The sequence below is a fragment of the Zalophus californianus genome, chromosome 9 (genome assembly GCF_009762305.2).
Source record: "Zalophus californianus isolate mZalCal1 chromosome 9, mZalCal1.pri.v2, whole genome shotgun sequence".
Taxonomy (NCBI): Eukaryota; Metazoa; Chordata; class Mammalia; order Carnivora; family Otariidae; genus Zalophus; species Zalophus californianus.
The window spans coordinates 62905533-62925205 of NC_045603.1; the positions used below are offsets into that span (position 1 = coordinate 62905533).

General features: G+C 43.7%; 1 protein-coding gene across 4 annotated transcripts in view; it reads right to left on the bottom strand.

Moving 5' to 3' along the window:
- Nucleotides 1–383: 383 nt before the first annotated feature.
- Nucleotides 384–19673, bottom strand: part of DIP2B (disco interacting protein 2 homolog B) — a 215843-nt gene continuing 196553 nt past the window's right edge. For 2 of the 4 annotated variants that reach the window (XM_027592569.2, XM_027592568.1), the window contains exons 29-38: nt 18829–18938; nt 18006–18136; nt 16209–16377; nt 14900–15070; nt 13586–13647; nt 12586–12643; nt 10421–10495; nt 8595–8772; nt 6658–6781; nt 384–4506 (exon numbers count right to left, since the gene is read on the bottom strand). In XM_027592569.2, coding sequence (XP_027448370.1) covers nt 4254–4506; nt 6658–6781; nt 8595–8772; nt 10421–10495; nt 12586–12643; nt 13586–13647; nt 14900–15070; nt 16209–16377; nt 18006–18136; nt 18829–18938 — 1331 coding nt within the window. In that variant the 3' untranslated portion in view covers nt 384–4253. The remainder of the gene's footprint in view (nt 4507–6657; nt 6782–8594; nt 8773–10420; nt 10496–12585; nt 12644–13585; nt 13648–14899; nt 15071–16208; nt 16378–18005; nt 18137–18828; nt 18939–19673) is intronic. The other 2 variants (XM_027592570.2, XM_027592571.1) reach the window with 1 other exon arrangement.

Below are 19673 nucleotides of genomic sequence, written 5' to 3' on the forward strand. Positions count from 1 at the left end.
CCCTCTGACCCTATCCCCTCTCATGCTGTTTCTCTGTCTCTCTCTCAAATAAATAAATAAATAAATAAATAAATAAATAAATAAATAAAATCTTAAAAAAAAAAATCTATGGTTCATAGTTTAAAACTACCACATGCCACGTGGCTAGGAGGAAACCTAAACTTTAATTGTTCCTGACAAAGGCTTCTGAGTTTTCAAGATGACCCTCTTGTGTTCCTTGATTTGTCTTCCTGTTACAGCACAGATTTACTGTAACTTTGGATCTCCGTGTTCATTTTCCTTAGACCACTCTAGCTATCTTTAGGTCTTTCTTACCATCTGAGGTTAAATTTAAAATTTATCAGTTCCAATTTATCAATCTTCCCAATGGGTGAAGCATTAAACACAATCAGGCATCAATATTTATTAACACAAGACAAAGGAAACACATTCAAATGAGTTAATAGAACACTGTCCAGCCAGATGTTAAATTTAAAAATGTATATCTAGTCTAATTTCAAATAAATAAAAAAACTTTATACATAATTACACAGTACTATAGTCTGAATTTGACACTGGTAAATATCTTGACAGAAAGTAAACAAAACATCATTTAGGACTAAAAAATTATTCTTATATCTTTACACACTCTTCCTGTGGACAAATAACATGGCCCATCTACATATACCTAGACCAGAAATGTTTTATGAATGATAAAGAAAAGGCCTATTGTGTATTTGGAGTACTGCAGCTTCTTGCTCCAAATACTCTTGCTTTTACATCAAAGCAGACAACAAAAACAACACTAAGGCATAAGTCATGTTGGAGTTTGAGGGTGAGGTGATAACTCCTCATTGCTTTAGTCTAAAAGATTGCTGGATATTCAAGGAAAGTAATTTATTTGGCCAAGATATTGAGCACCATGCCTGGGGCGGAGACCTTAACAAAAAAACCTAAGGCCTCAGGCCCTTTGTTGATTCAACAAAAGCATTAAGCAAGCACTGCCCAGGGACTAAAGAAAGGAGACACACTTATATTACCAACAGACAGGCAATGGTCCCTAAACAGCCCGAGGCAGCACAACTTCCGTGAGGAAAGGGCTTGATGGTGGCGGTGGTCTGGACCGGGCCCCCTTTCTGAGGCAGCAAGTAAATAAAGGCTGTGGATTCACACCGATGCCCGTTAGCATGCCGGTCATTCCCAGGGTCTCACTGATGCAGGAGATGACACTTGTGCAGCTCTAAAAATCCCTTGGGCTTAGGAATTTTCCTGAGGCAGCCCCTTCCTGATCTACCTCAATTCTGCTGAGAGGCAGAAAGAGGTTCAAAAGCTGTTAGATGAAAGGATTTCTCTTAACTGAAATGGGGGCTTGCTATTAATCTCGTCTTTTTCACAGGCATAAAATAAAAACCCAGACAGAATGTGTTCCAGAGTTTTGGCTAGGCTGTTTCTATCGGTAATGGCCTTTTGGGTCTATCCTAAGAGTCCATTCTACCACAAAGGTTCTACTTAACGTGGAAAGGGCAAGAGCACTGTGTCATCAAGAGAAAGTTTTCTTATCCAAGTCTGTAACAGACTAGGCATTAAAACTATAGATGACCCCTCAAACACCCACAGGCTAACGACTGGACTCTCTTCTCTTTCCAGAGGATCCTTTACCACAGTTACTGAGAAGGTCCCGAGGCCATAGCTCAGCTTTCTTTCCTCCACTAGCATATTCTGGCTTTGGGGAATACGCAAAAGATCAAGAAAGCAGCCACAAGGTAGAAAGCAAAAACTAAAGATAAATCAGAGGCCTGAGGAACTACAAACCCAGATAATCAGACCCTAAGTAACTGGGAGTTGACCATACTCTGAGATTAATGGAGTATCTTAATTTGAAAGAATGAGTACACATCACCTCTGCCCAATATGGTAGCTACTAGCCACATGTGGCTACTGAAAACTTGAAATACGGGTAGTCCGAACTGAAATGTGCTTAATAAACACTGGATTTCAAAGATTTAATATGAAAAAAAGAAAATATCTCAATCCCTTTTCATATTGATTCCACATGGAAATTATAGTATTTTTGATATACTGGGTTAAATAAAAGATATTAAAGTCAATTTCACTGGTTTCTTTTTACTTTTGCAAATGTGGTTACTAGAAAGTTTAAGATGACCGATGTGGCTCACATTATGTTTCTAGCAGACACCCTAACTTGTGTAGTAAGAATTTTCGAAGCAACCCATAGGATAAGACTCTGCCTATATTTTTTTCTTAGAACTCGTGGATTATGGAGATAGAACTATTTAATCCTCAGGATCCCTTGCTTTGTTTAGTGAATCATTAAAAACTATTGTAAGACAATTACTTTCCAAATAAGCAGGCTGTTCTTTCTGCAAACTGAACCGTAGCTAGTCACTGGGATTTCCTGCCCCAATGTAAGTGCTTTTTTTCTGTACACCTTAGAACCTCTCCCATCATGTGTAAATTAATTTCATCCAAAATGTCAAAAAAAGAGATCTGGAACTGGAAAATGTCTTGAGGTCTGCCCTCAGCAGAGAAAAAACTGGGAGGAAAAGAGGCTTATGGAAAAGGGAGGCAAGAAAGTGGCTTGGAGCCACAAGACTGAAGGGCAGCCCCCGAGAGTGACGAAGGGTCTGGGCTTTGCATTATAAACCTTATTTTCAGGGTAATTACAAGTCTTAAAAATTGTTTAAAAACATATTTAGTTTACATGATGTTACAGCGGGGTAAATAATATGTATTATTAAAATAGTCTAAATAAATATTTACACAATAGACCAGAGTGGGTCCATTCTGATATAACAAGTTAACTCTGTTCACTTGGAGCTTTTCTTTTTTTTTTTTTTTAATTTTTAAAAATATTTCTGTAAGAAAAAAATAATAAAATTCAACTATATTCAAATACATGAAGTAATCAGACCAAAGAAAGGAAACCGAGCCAGAGGCCAAACTCAGTCCCACGCTCAGTCCACTTGGCCTGGGCACCACAGTTATTTCAAAGGAGTTTCTTGCATACATCAGACTTCCCCTATTTCAGCATAAGCCTCATTATTTTGGCAACCCAAATCGGTCAGTTTTGAGATCTGTAGTTATGTCACCTCTATGGTTTCCCGTGACTGCTGATCCCACGGCCTTCCCAGCCTGTCATTCTTGTTCCTAAAATCCCTGCCCTCATGAACTGGAAGAACAGAGGACACTCTTCAGTTTCCCGAAGAGAAGCTATATGGATAAACTGGAGACGAAGTTGACAATAGGCCTGGAAAAAGAGGAAATCCTAAAATCTTATGTAGTCACTCTAAATCTGAAACACAGTTTCAACACCGGGGGCCGGAGTGAGTTCTTGTGGTTTCTTAGGATAGGGTGGGATCTAATGAAGCTTAGCCTTTTCATAACAGTTTGATTTTTAAACTGAGATTTTTCAGCTTGTAGAAACAGGCTGAATTCTTAAAAGCTTAAGCTGATTCTGGGAATGCAAGCTTGAAAAACAGAGGCTTTCGTTTATAAAATACATCAGCCAACAGAGACATAGTACAATGTGCAGCGAAACCTGCAAACAATTTGCACTTTTTAGTTACCTATTCAATTACACTGCATTAAGAGAATACTGAAATTCTCACAAAGTAGAAATGCTTCTACTTTAGTTGCCACGACTACACACGCCAATTCTTCAATTGTTTAGCTGAATTGTGTATATTCTTATTTACACGTTTAAAACACTGGTCAAAATGTTTTACTCTCAAGAATTATATAAAGTAACTCTCCTATTTAGTGGGTTATTTGATTTGCTTATGGGTCAGCAGAAAATAAGCTGAGCAGTTCCACGTCAACAAACCTGCAGAAAGTCCGGCTATGGTAAAACGGCAGAATACAGTACAGAGCGGGGAACTGGAGAACTCCCGACTAACCCCCTTCATGTGAATTCATTAAACTCCCTTACAAAATTCTAAAACAGCATTAGATAAAAATACAAGTATATACAACAGATGAAAAAAATGTAACATGCATGGAATCGCTTTAGTAACGTGCTGCTCACGCTATGTCAAAGCTCATGACTAATGGACTGTTAACATTTTTTTCATTTGCTACCGTACAATTCCCCTTTCCTGTGTGTCCTGTGATTGTAGAATCCCACAGGATGAGATGAAGGATATAATGTAACCATCTCAGCTTATTTCACATCATTTGAAAGCTTACTCCTAGTCACTGGTCTTTGGTCCTTGTGGTTTTTCAGGATGGCCCCCCTGTGATCCCCACAAGGCTGGTTACATGTTATAAGCCACATAGATGGGGTCTAACTGGTCAGCCAGGAAGCTGTCACGGAGGTGCATCCTCTGCTTCTCTCCTCTGGAGTTGATGGGGATAACACCTGGGTCCACCACCACCACGACGCCAACAATGAGGTAATGCTCTTCCAGGACCACGTTCGTCACTAAAGGGACCAGATCGAGGGCTTCCTGTTCAGAGCCACACAGTTCCACAACCACCACAAGCAAGTTGGTCCATGTGAACACGGCACTGAAATTTCAATGACATTCAGTTAACATCGTCATTACGTTTACCAGGCATCTTTCATAGTATCTGCTCAAGACTTATCCCAATTTCCCTGACAACTGTCTTCTCTCTCGGATCCAACCAGAAGGCTAGCAGCCATGTCTGCCATGACCTTGCCCCTGTGATCACAGCTGATTAGCTGAGCCATCTACAGTCTCTCGGGGGTTTGGCAATGGGGTTGAAAGTTGTTAGCTGGTCATGTGAACTAAGCACATGTGAAAGTTCTGGGGTAGCCGGGCGTCCAGAGCAGCACAGAGAATGGCTCTTCCGGGACGAGAGAAAGAATGAAGTGGATGCCCCTACGGCTCTAGAAAGTGAGAGGACAGTGGTTCCTGATGGCCTTCCCATCCCTTACTTCTACCTTTCTGGAGATCCAGACAGACTCTAAGGAACCTCAGAGGTAGCCAGGTATTCTTTTCATTAACTCTCTCTTTTGCTTAAGTTTTTTTTGAAGGGAGTTTCTATTATTTGCAACTGAAGAGCTTTGACAAAGATAATATTCTGAGCCCAACAGGAAGGGAGTGGACCTCTCCTCCTCTGTGCTTAGTGCCCCATACAGGTATCTCTCCCATCGGGCCATGAAAGTGACAGAAGGTAAAGAGTTGCCTTACGCGGAGTGGGACTGCTGGGTTAGAAGGCATGACCTGACCTGTGATATGAAGTGTTAAATAGCTTTAAAAAACAGATTCCAAGGGCGCCTGGGTGGCTCAGTTGGTTAGGCGACTGCCTTCGGCTCAGGTCATGATCCTGGAGTCCCGGGATTGAGTCCCGCATCGGGCTCCCTGCTCGGCAGGGAGTCTGCTTCTCCCTCTGACCCTCTTCCCTCTCGTGCTCTCTATCTCTCATTCTCTCTCTCAAATAAATAAATAAAATCTTTAAAAATAAATAAATAAATAAATAAATAAAAATAAAAAACAGATTCCAATCATTAAAAAAGAAAATGTACACTTGGTTGCATAAAAAGTCAAAGGTCTAAAAAAAACCCAAAAGTCAAAGGTCTAAAACTAGAGGGTAGCCATGGCACCTGACTTCTCTGTATTGTTCTTATAATTCATGGGCATTGTTTGGGTCTGGGGAGAGACTCTGACCAAAGTGAGATGAAGATGCTGACAAGGGGTGCCTGGGTGGCTCAGATGGTTAACTGTCTGCCTTCGGCTCAGGTTATGATCTCAGGGTCCTGGGATCGAGCCCTGCGTCAGGCTCCCTGCTCAGTGGGAAGCCTGCTTCTCTCTCTCTCTCTCTCTCTCTCTCTCTCCCTCCCTACTACTCCCCCCTGCTTGTACTCTCTCACGTTCTCTGTCGAATAAATAAATAAAATCTTAAAAAAAAAAAAGACGCTGACAAAGGAGCATCTAGAAAGCATGAGCAACCACGGAAAGAATTGTGGCTATTTAGCATGGGTTAAAAAAACAAAAGAAAAGAAAAGAAAAAACCACCACCAGGGAAGGACGTACTGCATTAAAAATGCAGAAAAAAACCTGGGTGGATTCTGTATTGTCAAGAATCCAGCATGAAAGCCACTAGGTAAAAACTATCAAGTTTTAATTTTAAGGAATTTTTAGTCAGTGTGAGGCTGGATGTTTCTTTATCAGGGATAATGTGGAGCGAATTCCTACACTGAGAGGGAAGCTGGAGGAGGTAATAAGGACCTTTTTCATCTGCTTACCATCTGACAGTTTGCGAAGCACATTCCCATTTGATCTTCCCCATAATTAGGAAATAGCAGAGAAAGTATTTTACATGAGAAAAGCTGCCTATGTGGGAGAGCTGGGCCTTCGGAGTTGGGTCTTTTGAACTTCAAGTCATGGTTCTTTCCACCACAGTGCACCGACTTTCTAGAGACAAGCTGGTCAGACGTCTTCCAACGGTAAGAACCTATCAGTACCCGACTCCACGGTGGTTCCATGAAGCCTTTCTTAGCGTCTCCACGGCCTCCTCTGCCACAGCAGATGGCAAATCACGACAAGAAAGAACCAGTCCATTTGCTTTCTTACTCCCCTTGGAGTTCTAGGTCTGTAGGGGTATTTGGTAGGGAGGGCTGACGACTTAGCTCAGTTTTAACTGACACTATACTACAGCTGGGGCAGGAAACCCATTCTGTGTGGGGGCATTTACCATTCAGCAATGCTCCTGTGGATCCGGGACACTGAGGTCTCAATATCGATCGGGTGGTATCGTAATCCTCTCAGCTCCAGCGTTTCATCCAGAGCTCCCACCACATATAATGCATCGTGACGCTCTGACAGAAAGAAAAAGAGAAATCTGGTTCATCAGACATAATGAGCGCAATACAATGTTGGAGTGAAGAGCACCAGGTCAGACTGCCTGCCACGTCACTTGACCCCACCACTCGCCAGCTGTGTAACCTTGAGCCAATTACTTAAGTCTCCGAGTCCTGCTTCCCCCTCTGTGAGACAGGGAGAACAATACATGGCTGCTGGGAGTATTACATGAGATAATCCAGGTGAGGGAGTTAACAAGATGCCTGGTACATTGTAAGTGCTAAAAAAGAATTAGCTATGCTGATGATGATTATTATTACTACTATGTCCCAGGAATTGTGTCCAGTGCTGGGAAGATGACAAAACACGAGTCCCGCTCTGAAGACACTTACTGTCTAGCGGGAGAGAGAGACACACAATAGGTGCTCCACTGTGACACGGTAAGCCCCGTGCTAGGAGTGCGCACGAGGTTGTGTGTGAGGCGAGCGGAGGACACTCCCCGTGCTCAGTTCAAGGGTTCAGGGAAAGAAAAGCCAAAACCAGGCTAGGCTTTTACGGATAAATAGGAATTAGCGAGATGACAGCTGGGGGAGGGGTGGAGCGGGGAGAGTGGATTTGAGAGGGAGAAGAAATGAGCATGTGTCGTTCCTAGACATCTGCAAGGAGTCCAGATTTCAGGAGTAGGATTACAGAATACGGAGAGATTAGTCCTGGTTATTAATAGGCTTGTAATCCAGCTAGAACATGGCAGAAATCTTTTTTGTTTTAATTGCATGCACACACCCCATACGTAAGGCTACATATGTGGTTTATGTCTATATAGGTACGGCATTTTGAAGAAAGAGATGATTTTGCTAGGTCTACTGAATACAGTATTTTCAGGAAAGGGTAAATTTCTGAAAAATTGAGCAAAACAGAGTGCTAGAAGCTGTTGGAGAGAGAAGGATGAGGAGGTCCAGCAGATTCCCACCATATAAGAAGAGCTCATAAAGACTATAATAACGAACACAACAGAAACACAGCAGGTAATCTCACATCATTCCCATAAGCCAGGAAACATCATTCCCACTGTCCCGGTAGGAAACTGAGAGGCTCAGTGATTGCTCAAGGTCACAAAGCAAATGGCAGAAGCAGGCTTCAAAACCAGGGCACCTGGTGAGGGATACCTCCCTCTTCCCCAGTATGTTATCCTGCCTCCCCGTGAAACATGGAGAAACTATGGACGCTGGTCACTATGGAACAGACTCAAGGAGCTTAGGAGAAATGACTTGGCCCTAATTCAGGCCTTTAAAGTCCAGTGAGTTACCTGTATCTGTTCTTGAAGTGATGATACAGCTACTGCTGGGTATTTTAACACGGCCATTAATGCCATGAGGAAGAAAAGTTGAAGTCAGGCAGCAGTGAAGCCATGATGACAGTCAACTGAGCAGAGGGTAATGGGGGGACCGCTCACACCAGAGCCCTGCCCAGCAGTCACATATCTAACACCCGTTAGACAGAGGAAACACCCATCCTAGGAGCCTGTGCAGCGGTTGGAGTCAGCCAGGGGCACAGTCAGCATCAGACACGTCTCCATGACTGCCGGCCATGCTCACGCACAGTTCAGAGATGCTGACGTGGTACCCCGGGTGCCTGCATCCTAGTTACTCCTCATGGGGCAAAGTCTTGCTTCAAATGAATATAAATTCATATATGGGTCCAAGAATCACAGCAGGGAATAACTAAATACACACACACTGGACAACGCAAAGGCCGGCCGAGGAAGGCGAGCCGGGGCTTCGGGCTGCAAAACAAAGCAGGCTGAAGGGAAAGCTCTGGTGAGGAAGCTACCTCCAGTGGCCGCTGTGAGCTCAGTCCGGCGGACAAATCCAAGGTATCCTGTCCGCGCCCAGAGCGTCTGCGCGGCATCCCCAAAGCTGAGGCGAGTGTTGAAATGATCAGCTTGAAGGGTCTCACTGTCATAGATGGTGTAATAGCCACTGGCTGTGTGGGGACTGTTCACCCAAATCTACAAGAAAAGGGCACCGGTCACATTTCAGCAGGGACATAGAACTCTAACAATTCAATTCTCTTTGGACGGATTATTATTATTTTTTACTTCTTATTGTTAGAGTAACAACAGTAACACACTAAGAAAGGCAGTTGACATTTATCAAGTGTTTCCCATGTGCTAAACAGAGACGTAAGTACTTTATATGTCTTATCCCCATCAATCCCAACATATGTGACAATACAGTTCTGTACTATTGTTATTCCCATTTTACAGATGAAAAAACAAGGAGTTAAGTAACCCGTCTAAGACGGAGAAACTAGGACTCACACCCAAGCCTGCGGAGCTGCAGAGCCCATGCTCTTAACCACGATGCTACACCGCCTCCCTGGCTTATTCCTCAGCCCCTTCCAGAGCCCTGCAAATGCATCAAGGGATCACTTCTGTGCTTCTGTATAAAGCCCTCAGGAAAACACTACGGGGTATTTGAATTCGCACTGTCAGCATAGCAGTAGCTAACAATGGTAATAACACCAGTATTTATTGCAAACTCGTTACGTGACGGTCACTGTTGCACGTGCATTACACATACAGGTATAAATGTAGTTAGCTGTCACACAATTTCTTTCTTTTCTTTTTTAAAGATTTTATTTATTTGACAGAGAGAGACACGGCGAGAAAGGGAACACAAGCAGGGGGAGTGAGAGAGGGAGAAGCAGGCTTCCCGTGGAGCAGGGACCCTGATTGGGGGCTCGATCCCAGGACCCTAGGATCGTTACCGGAGCCGAAGGCAGATGCTTAATGACTGAGCCACCCAGGCACCCCAACTGTCGCACAATTTCATTCGGTGAAATTAGGTGGGTGCAATTATTATTTATGGATGAGAAAACTGAGGCCCAAAGAAAGTGAGTAACTCGCTCAATAGTTAGAGGCTGGGAAGTGGCAGAGCGCAGGTCATTTGGCTCCTGTACCTTCAACTCTGCTTCCAGTAAACTACGGGCTGAAACATCAGTGCTCCTCAAATATTTGAGGTAAGAAAAATTAAGTCTTTTTAAAAATCTTTTAAAAAAAATCTTGATACTAATACAAAGATGGACACATTTTAGAATAAGAATATAAAATTTCCATGAATTTAAAAAATTTAGTATTTGTGGCTCCTTTCAGTTCCACCCCTTAATAGGTGGAAACAGGATTTGCCCATTTTCCTTTTCAACTAAGGGAATGTCAGTGGACCAATCTGGGACTAGTTCTAGTCCGGGTGCCAAAATCTTCCCTCCATCCTGGTGTCAATCGCCCTCTTTTCAGTCTTGAGCCTTACAGAGAAAGATTAAAACTCTTTTTTTGTTTTGTTTTAAATTTATTTGACGGAGCGAGCACGCACAGGCAGGGGGAGCGGCAGGCAGAGAGAGAGGGAGAAGCAGGCTCCCCGCCGAGCAGGGAGCCCAACGCAGTGCTCAATCCCAGGACCCTGAGATTGTGACCTGAGCAAAAGGCAGATGCTTAACGACTGAGCCACCCAGGAGGCCCAGATTAAAACTCTTTAAAAAAAAAGATGAAAATTCACAATGGGGGAAAAGCTCAATCCACAGTTTCACTGACTTCTCGAATGTGAACCCTAAAGTCTTTACTGCCAACTTTTCAGAGTAAAGATAAAAATTATACATACCTCTCCAAGATGAGAGTCTCCAACAGGCCCTTTGGTCTCGGGATTAACAATAACCACTTTCACTCCAGGTAAAATCTGAGCATCAAAGGGAAAACACAAAGACTCAATCAACTCTAATGATCCCTCAGAAATGCAGTCACCTGCCACCCCTCCTTTAGTGAGGCGAGCGAGAGCACAAAGGCAGGAGCTAACTGATGTGGTGCTCACTACATTGTCCTCAGTGGAGACCAGAGGTATAATAAGGTTCATCCTCAAAAATAAACCAGGGAACCAACCAGTCTACCTTCCCTTCTTCCCTTCAAAGGGATGAGGAACTGCAGCCCAGAATCATAACAGTAGGAATCTGTAATGTGACCTGTCCTTTTTCATGATCTATCCTGTTCACTGGAGTGATGGCAGGAAAACCCCTTAAAGCAGAAAGGGCAGCAGGGAGGGATCGTGTGAGAGGTTCTGCTCCTGTCTTCAGCAAGGGCTTGTGAGAGGAACTTGAAGAGTAAGAGAGGACGGTGGTGGCTTTGCAGGAGAATGGGTCCTGCCCCTGGGATCATGAAAGGTATCACACGCTCGGGATCTCCCTCAGGAGAGAAAAGGAAGAACAGGTGCTGGCCGTAAGAACGGCTCACGGCTTCTCTGGTTACCCATACACTGTCCCTTCAACTTCCTTCTCCATTGTGGGTTTCCGGAGTATGAGGTTAGCTGAGAAGCGCTACAACAGTGATCTAGGCTCATACATCTGAGACCTCAAGGAAGGAAGAGAAAAGACCGTTCTCACTGGTCTGGGTCAGGCACCGCACTAAAAGCTTCTGAGGCACCCAAGCACGAGCTGAGGCAGATGGAGCTCTGACAACGTGGTAGGACGATCACCCCAACTCCACTTCAAGGAGTTTAAATGGAAGAGAGGGACTGGAGTAAGTGCTCCATGGACTTGGTCTACTGCTTGATAGGTTAGGTAGGATCCCCTTTTTTCTGTATAATTTTCCCCTATGCCCTTCAGAATTACTAGAAGGAATTCTGAGGCATCACTGCTATCTCTGCAAAAGAATGAGAAACTCGCCAGCTTATGCTGATGTTCTATCACCCTTAGTAAATGTTCACAACTGCTACAGACTTGAGGTTGTGTCTCTCCAAAATTCGTATGTTGTATGTAATCTACCTAAATCCCCGATATGATGGTATTAGGAGCAGGGGCCTTCTACCATGTGAGAATACAGCAATAGGATGGCCATCTGTGAACCAAAAATTCTTCACCAGAATCTGCTGGTGCCATGATCTTGGACTTTCCAGCCCCCGGAACTGTGAGAAGTAAGCTTCTGTTATTTATAAGCCACCCAGTCTATGGTATTCTGTGATAGCAGCCCAACGGGACTAAGACAGTAACTGTGTCTCTTCTTGAACATTTTATTTTATTTTTTAATATTTTTTTAAAGATTTTATTTATTTATTTGAGACAGAGAGAATGAGAGAGAGAGAGAGAGAGCACATGAGAGGCGGGAGGGTCAGAGGGAGAAGCAGACTCCCCGCCGAGCAGGGAGCCCGATGCGGGACTCAATCCCAGGACCCCAGGATCATGACCTGAGCCGAAGTTAGATGCTTAACAACCGGGCCACCCAGGCGCCCCTCTTCTTGAACATTTTAAAGCCTCATTCTAATCTAAGAAATCTTATCCCCATAGACACACACTCTATATATCTCTAGGCCCTTCCCCATTTTGGTTTCTCTTTCAGCTTTAAACACATGCATGCCCTCCCTGATCTTCAACCACACCTCTCCACTGTCACCCTATTTTTCTCCCTGTAACATTTATAAAGATAGAATTGGCTCTAAGTGCTGTTCACTTCACCTTGAATATAATGAACACTGAATTTTGCTGATTTGTCAAATAAGAATAACACGTCAGTTGTATTTTTAAAAAGAGTCTGTGGAAATTAAGAAAGTCCAAATCTACAATTCTTATCTATGTACCCATATGCATTTGAAAGTATTAGCTAAGGTGAAATTGTTGAATTATCTCCAGATTTCAAATAAGGCTTGCCACCTGGGTACTCATATGTTACATGGCTTCAAGTTTCTTTAAAAGGAACCAATTAAAAAATAAAAAATAAAAAAATAAAAAATAAAATGAACCATTTCCCAGGTAGACCAACTTACAATGGTTAACAAATTACCTTTCCAGACTCTGAGAGAAGCAAACTCTGGGGGGCACCCCGTTCCACAAGACGAACCCTGGAGAAGAACAATATTTACTGTATGCATATGTACATACATATATACATACATATATATATATATATTTGAAACACTGGCTGCACCACATCTACTACAGCTATATACTGCCCTCCCGAGCCCTTTATTTTGTCTCTCCTTCTCATGCTAGAGCAGAGTTTCTCAAACTTGGCACTACTGACATTTTGGGTCAGATAATGTTCTTTTATGATTTTTTACGAGGGGTTATCTATCCTGTGCATTGTAGGATGTTTACCAACATCCCAGGCCTCTACCCACTAGATGTCAGCAGCAACCCTCTTGTTTTAACAAGCAAAACCGTCTATGGACATTGTCAAATGTCCTCTGGAGGGCAAATTCTCCCCACTGAAAAACACTGTCCTAGAGAGATGCTCTACCTGTGCAGGCTGGGTCAGTGCCCCGGGGCACATCAGTGAACACAGCCGAGGTCGGCGGGACCTGGGCAAAGGTCCCAGAGCCCTAGGGCCAGGCACTCACCTTGGGACATAGCTAAAATTCCCCTGTTAGCTGATGAGGAGGAGGGCTTTTATTCCTGGGGTTTAGATAAAGTGTTGTTTCAAAAACCCTACTCTGCCTCATTTATTTTGTCTGTTCCATCTTTTATTTTTAAACTCCCAGAGGAAAGAGTCTATCATTTTAGTTCACTTTATATCAGATGTCACAAAATAGTTTTACACAGGCAGGAACTAAGTATTACATTTTAATATTAAAGAAGAGCGCAGCAACTCTGAGAATTAGAGCTTTCTTCTTACAAACATAAATCTTATCAGGTATTAATAAAAACAAATTCCTTCCCTCTTCCCATCCCTCCCTGGAAGATACAAACAAAAGGAATGAGGGAGAGAGCCAGCTTTCTTGGGGCTCAGAATTTTTTATGCTTAGAAACTCAAACAGGGAATGAGCATAATAAATCTACTGTACCTGTCATGTCTCAATGATTTCAGATCTACATACACAGTAGTTGGATCAGGCCCTGAGGTTCCCTAAAGAAAAAGAAATCAGTGCATTGTTTATTTAAAATGTAAATGAACTGTGTTTCCATATTTCACATTCTCAAATCAAGAAATAGATAATTTAGCCATATACATGAAAAATCCAAACTCTGTTCAGAAAGCTCACCCTCTCCTCAGCCAGATGAGGCAGGGTTGCAGTCAACACCTGAAAGGGACTCATGGCCTCACGTTTCTTTTTTTTTTTTAAGATTTTATTTATTTATTTGATAGAGAGAGAATGAGAGATAGAGAGCACAGGAGGGAAGATGGTTAGAGGGAGAAGCAGACTCCCCGCTGAGCAGGGAGCCCGATGCGGGACTCGATCCTGGGACTCCAGGATTATGACCTGAGCCGAAGGCAGTCGCTTAACCAACTGAGCCACCCAGGCGCCCAGGCCTCACATTTCTTTTCCTCCCTCCCCTGGGAGAGGAGGCCAGGGGCCTAGTCACAGGGGCTGGAGCAGCCCCGAAAGGTTACCAGACTGAGGAGGGTTCTCGTCCCTGGACTCAAGGCACAGATGAGACAGGCCAGCATCCACGGGATTTTCAAAACCAACACTGGCCTAAGCAGACAGTAAGGAGCCTGTGATGGGGCTCCAAGGTTAAATCATCATGATGCTACCTGAACGTCCTTTGCCCACAGTCACAGAAGCCCTGAAAGTCCCCACCCATGTATGCCAGCTTCTTTTACTCTCTCTCTTGTCCCTACCTATATTTACCGTATTAGCCCCCCAGCTCCCTAAAATCAGAACTTAGTTCTTTTCTATTATTTACCCCCCAACAATATAACATGGCAAAGTTGCCATCTGGCTGCAGAAAAGAATACAGGCTTTATTTGTGCTTCCTCTGTTTAAAAAAAAAAAAAAAAGGAGGAGACAGAAAAACAGAAGGTAAGACACTAAAAAAATTCAAACAGGACTCAAAAACCTTGGTTCATCATCATGTACCATTAAACTACTAGAGCAAACATTTCAATGGGGGCTCATCTGCTGGGTGTGGCTCCAAGCGTGTGTACCTAGTAACTCAGTGATTCTACAGAATGACCCTGTGAAGAACAATTCTATTATCTTCATCCTACAGACGAGCAAAATGAGGCACTGTGAAATTTGAACAAAGAGCCCGCAGTCCCAGAGCAAGTAAGTGGAGCTGGGCTCCTGCCAGGCTGCCTAGCTTTGCAGCCTCTGCTGTGGAGCACCACACACTCCGCTTCCATTCATTATCAAGCAAGATATCGTGACAGTCACCTGTAAACATATCGCTACATTGACTCTTGATCCAAAAGTAGTGCTCACAGCCCGAGGGGACAGCCCAATGTCTTTGAAGAGCTTGGAGAAGGACTGCTGGAGGGCAATGCGGGGTCGCTCCTCAGCCACCACCACACACGTCCGGATGCAGGAGAGGTTGATTCCTCTGGTCTGTAAGACACCAACGGCCCAGGAGCAGAAGTTAGTAGGAACAGAAAAAGAACCGAACAGGAGGGCCACTGTTCTATCCCTTTGGTCAGGAAGAGCCAAGGAACTGGGTATTCTCATCTCGACACCCAGGGAAAAGACTAAAGTTTTCGGAAATGCCAAGGCACTCCACGAACATCACTACCCACTGGTGCATCTGTTCATTCTCTATTTCTTTCCTCTTTTATCTAAAAATCTTAGATTCTTCAGCAGTCCATTTTTATAACTCCCCACTTCTGTGCTTTGGATGTCTTCCTATTTCAAAATGGAGAGAAGGGACTGAGAGAACATGAAACCCAGCACTCTCGAGACCGAGTCCTGTTTCTTGTTACCCTTCTTAGGGTCAATCCTCTACTTTTATGTATTTACTTATTCTTATTTAAGGTCAGTTAACATATAGCATATTACTGGTTTCAGAGGTAGAGGTCGGTGACTCATCGGTCCCCGGTAACACCCAGCGCTCACCACGTGCCCTCCGGAACGCCCACCCCCCAGTTCCCCGGCCCCCGCCCCTCCGCCCCAGCAGCCCGCAGCCCGCAGCCCGCAGCTCGTTTCCTATGACTAAGAGTCTCTTACGGTTTGTCTCCCTCTCTGGTTTTGTCTTGTTTTATTTTTCTCTCCCTTCCCCTATGCTCTTCTGTTTTGTTTCTTAACATCCACATAATTTTCTATTAAAGAGAATCCGTGTCCTCTGACTTCTCTCATACGCCAGTCAGACACATTATCCCTGGGTACACACACGAATGAGCTCCCCTGATCTTTGGGGCACACCCCAATCTCCACTACTCTGGGGCTGCAAATTTTCTCGGAAAAAAATCCTACTGGGGGTCATGGTTCTCTTTCATCTTTCCATGAAGTCACTTCCATTCAGCCTCCCGACTAGTTTCACCTTCCTCTCCACAAAGTAAGACTCAGATCCAGCTTTGAAAGAGCGCATTAAATTAGAAAGTGGAAGCAATAAAATTCCTGAGGTTTTACAAAATGTTGGCCGGCTAGAAAAAGGCAGGCAGGTAGGCCTGGCAGGCCTGGCTTGGGTCTCGTCATGCGTGGCCCGTTTCTTTCAGGGCCCTTGGGACCAGGTACTTGTGTGGTTGCCTCTTACCTTTAGCACCTCCACTTGGTTTCCAAGCCCTTTGGTGCAGAGCTCCATTACTGAATAGGAGCAGAAAGTGTCCCTTATTTTGTACTGGTTGACAGTGGAGAGCCAGAGGAAAAGGTTGTTTTCTAACTCCATAGGAGGAATTAAGATGGACTGGTGACCTGAATAGACACTGCAATGAAGAAAGGCAAGAGCTGATATTATCAATGCATCCTAGACATCTTGGTGTCTTAGAACACCATCCATTCAACAAATATTTACTGCATGTGAAGGGCTGTGTAAGGTCATATGAGATATAAAGGTCTAAGCATCAACCTTGCTCCTGTCCAACTCACAAGACACAATAACTAATATAAAGCAGACTGGTATATACTGTAACTGAGATGTGAAGATCATAAAACCAAGATCATAAAAGAAGGAGCAAGTCATTCAAATTAGGAAACCTGGGGTGGGGGGTGGGGGCGGTGTTTCACTGAGTAGGTGTCAGTTGACCCGGAGCTTAAAGAATGAGCAGGAGTTTGACAGTGGCTGGAGGAAATGGGGGTGGGGGTAAGAGCATTCCAGGCAGAGGAACAGCATATGCAAAGGAAAAGAAACACAGAAGTATATGGTATGTTTAAAGTTGTCAGAAATAGCATTCTAGTATGAAATGCTATAGCACAGGATGCATGGGGGAGTGGTGAGAAGTGAGGCCAGAAGGGTTGGGGCCGAACCGTAAGAGCGTAACTATCATCTGAAGGAGTTTAGGCTTTCCCAGCAGGCAGTCGCTGTGGCTTTAAGCTGGGGCAAGCCCAGCACTAGGGAGAGGGACTGGAGACACAGACACCGGCGAGGGAGGGACAGGAGAGGTGAGAGATGATGAGGCTTGAATCCCGACAACGCGGTCAGGATAAAAAGAAAGGAATGAGGAGTCACATTTCATATGTATAGTTCGCAGCCATGAATCCTCAACTTCTTAAACCCGAGTATAGATAGAATCACAAAGAGCCCAAGGATCCTGTATTTAAAAAATACTGGAATTGTGGTTGCCAACTCTGGAGATCTAAGTTATTAGTAAGTCTGGGGAAGGCCCCTTAATTTGCTTTTTTAAAGACCCCGAGGTGATTCTTATGTACAGACAGGTTTGGGAACAACTGAGCCACAAAGGACACGACACTTAATTGGATGTGAGACATACAGATATAGAAGTTGAAAATAATGCTCAAGTTCCTAGTTTGGGCCCCGAAGGTGAATGGTCCCATCCTGTCAAAGATGAGGACACACAAGGGGAATGCTGCGTTGTAGGTGTCTGTGAAGCATTCACGGGGACATCTCCCGGGGAGGTGAAAATGCAGGGCTGAGAGAAGGCTCCCTGGGAGGAGTGGGGACTTGCCATTCCCTAAGATACAACCTGGACAAGACAGACATGCTGCTTTCCAGGCACATGCCGTCATCCAATCTCATTATACTCCTTCCTGCCAAACCTAGGGGGTACATTCTGGCTGTCAAAGCATGACATATTTCACCCAAGTATCAACCTTTTACTTGGCTCTGCTTCTAATATAAGGATTACTGGATAGAGCAGAGAGCAAGTAATATCACTCACTTTTTGTATGAGGCATAAAACTAACAGACAAGGAAAAAAAAAGGGAATAGAACCAAAACTAAATGAACTTCAGAGATACATCAGGTGCACCAATTCTGGAAACATCAGCATTTTATTGAAAGATTACCAAATTAAAGGAGCAAAGGGAAGGATGAGACGGTGACAGCCCCAAAGACATCCCCACTCATTCTGTTTCTTTGCTTTTCCATTCCTACCTGCAGAGACACCAGAGTGCAAAGCCAAGTCCACAGTAAGGGTCAAGGCAGATAGCGATCTGCCGAGAAGAATACAACTCACACTGGAGCTTGATGGCTCTACAAAGAGCATTGACTGCAGAGTGGGACATCTGGAAAGGAGGGAACACAGAACAGGATGGAACTGGCATCTCCACAGGCAGAAAAAGCCCTAATGATAGTTTTGAAAAGTTTCAATTTCCCTCAAACTCCTCAAAATAATGTCTGTTTTTCATTGTCTCAAAAAGCCTATCTAAGTCTGGAGTGCCTGGGTGGCTTAGTCAGTTAAGCGTCTGACTCTCGATTTTGGCCCAGGTCATGATCTCAGGGTCGTGAGATCGAGCCCTGTGTCCGGCTCCACCCTCGGTGCACAGTCTGCTTGAGATTCTGTCTCTCCCTTTGCCCCTCCCCACCCTCTAAAATAAATAAATCTTAAAAAAAAAAAAAAAAAGCCTACCTAGGTCTAACATAAGGTAACATATTTTTGTTCATTAGTTAATACTGAGTTCTATGAAATATGAATCTATGGTTTCTTACTGGCTTTAACTGTGACTCTTGTTATCTATTAGCTTCTAGGCCAGGTTCAGAACACTTCATAACACACATTCCTTGGGGTTACTTATTCCGGAAGAGCCAATGCTTTTATTTAAATATAGCAGGGACCTTTGATCCTCTGCCTACTGTCTCTGGTACAACCAGCTGGCCTCCACATCTGAAGTCCCTGGGGCAGTGGTCATCTCTATTTTTTGCAGACCTGGCATTTTACCAGCATCCAGAGAGAGTCAATATCTCCAGCCCACTCTACCTTCACTCCTGTCAGCATGCCAGTTGTGGAGACGCTAAAATCAAGATACGCCAACATCTCAGGAGTGGGTGGTTTATACAGCTGAGGTAACCTTTTCCTGGGTAAATCATCTGCAATGAAAAGAAAAAAACCTGATGTCAGACACACTGGAACATGAAAATCATTGCTCTTCAACTGGTTTTCTAAGGCTTTGCTATGGACAAATATAGCTCCTGGGATTTGCTAAAGCTTTGGCTTCTCCTATTTAACCAAACAGCTCACGTATGTCACTCCTAGAAGTGGGTTGGAGTTGAGGACACCACTGGGTAATATAAACAAAGCAAATCTCCATCAGATAAATGTATTTACTAGAAGGTTGGTGAGGGGTAAAGTAAAAAGGGGGCAGAAGACGTAACTAAGGAAGCAGACTGCTGGTGTTCAAATCCTGCTCTGCCATTTACCATCAGAGTGACTTTGAAATTATTTAACCTCTTTGTTTCTGTTTCCTTATAATACCTACCCTCATAGGATTGTTAGAGAGTTGATTCACATAAAGCACTTTTCAAACAACTCAAAAACTCAAAAAGCCTTAGTTGTTATTATGCTGGTTCCAAGTTAAAGTTCATTATTTATAGTTTAGTACATGCAATATCACTCATGGACAGCTTTAAAAGTTGTTTTTCTCCAAGTTAATACGGTAGGATTTTTAAGAATGAAAACCTAGAATTAGGGATTATTTTCCTTTGCTCGTTTATTTATATACCTCTCCCTTCCTCCCAAATTTGCTTCGTAAGTATGTCAAAACCAAGGATGTCAAGGCTGTCTCTGGCCCCAACCATGCCTCTTTAATGACTCCTATGGCTTTC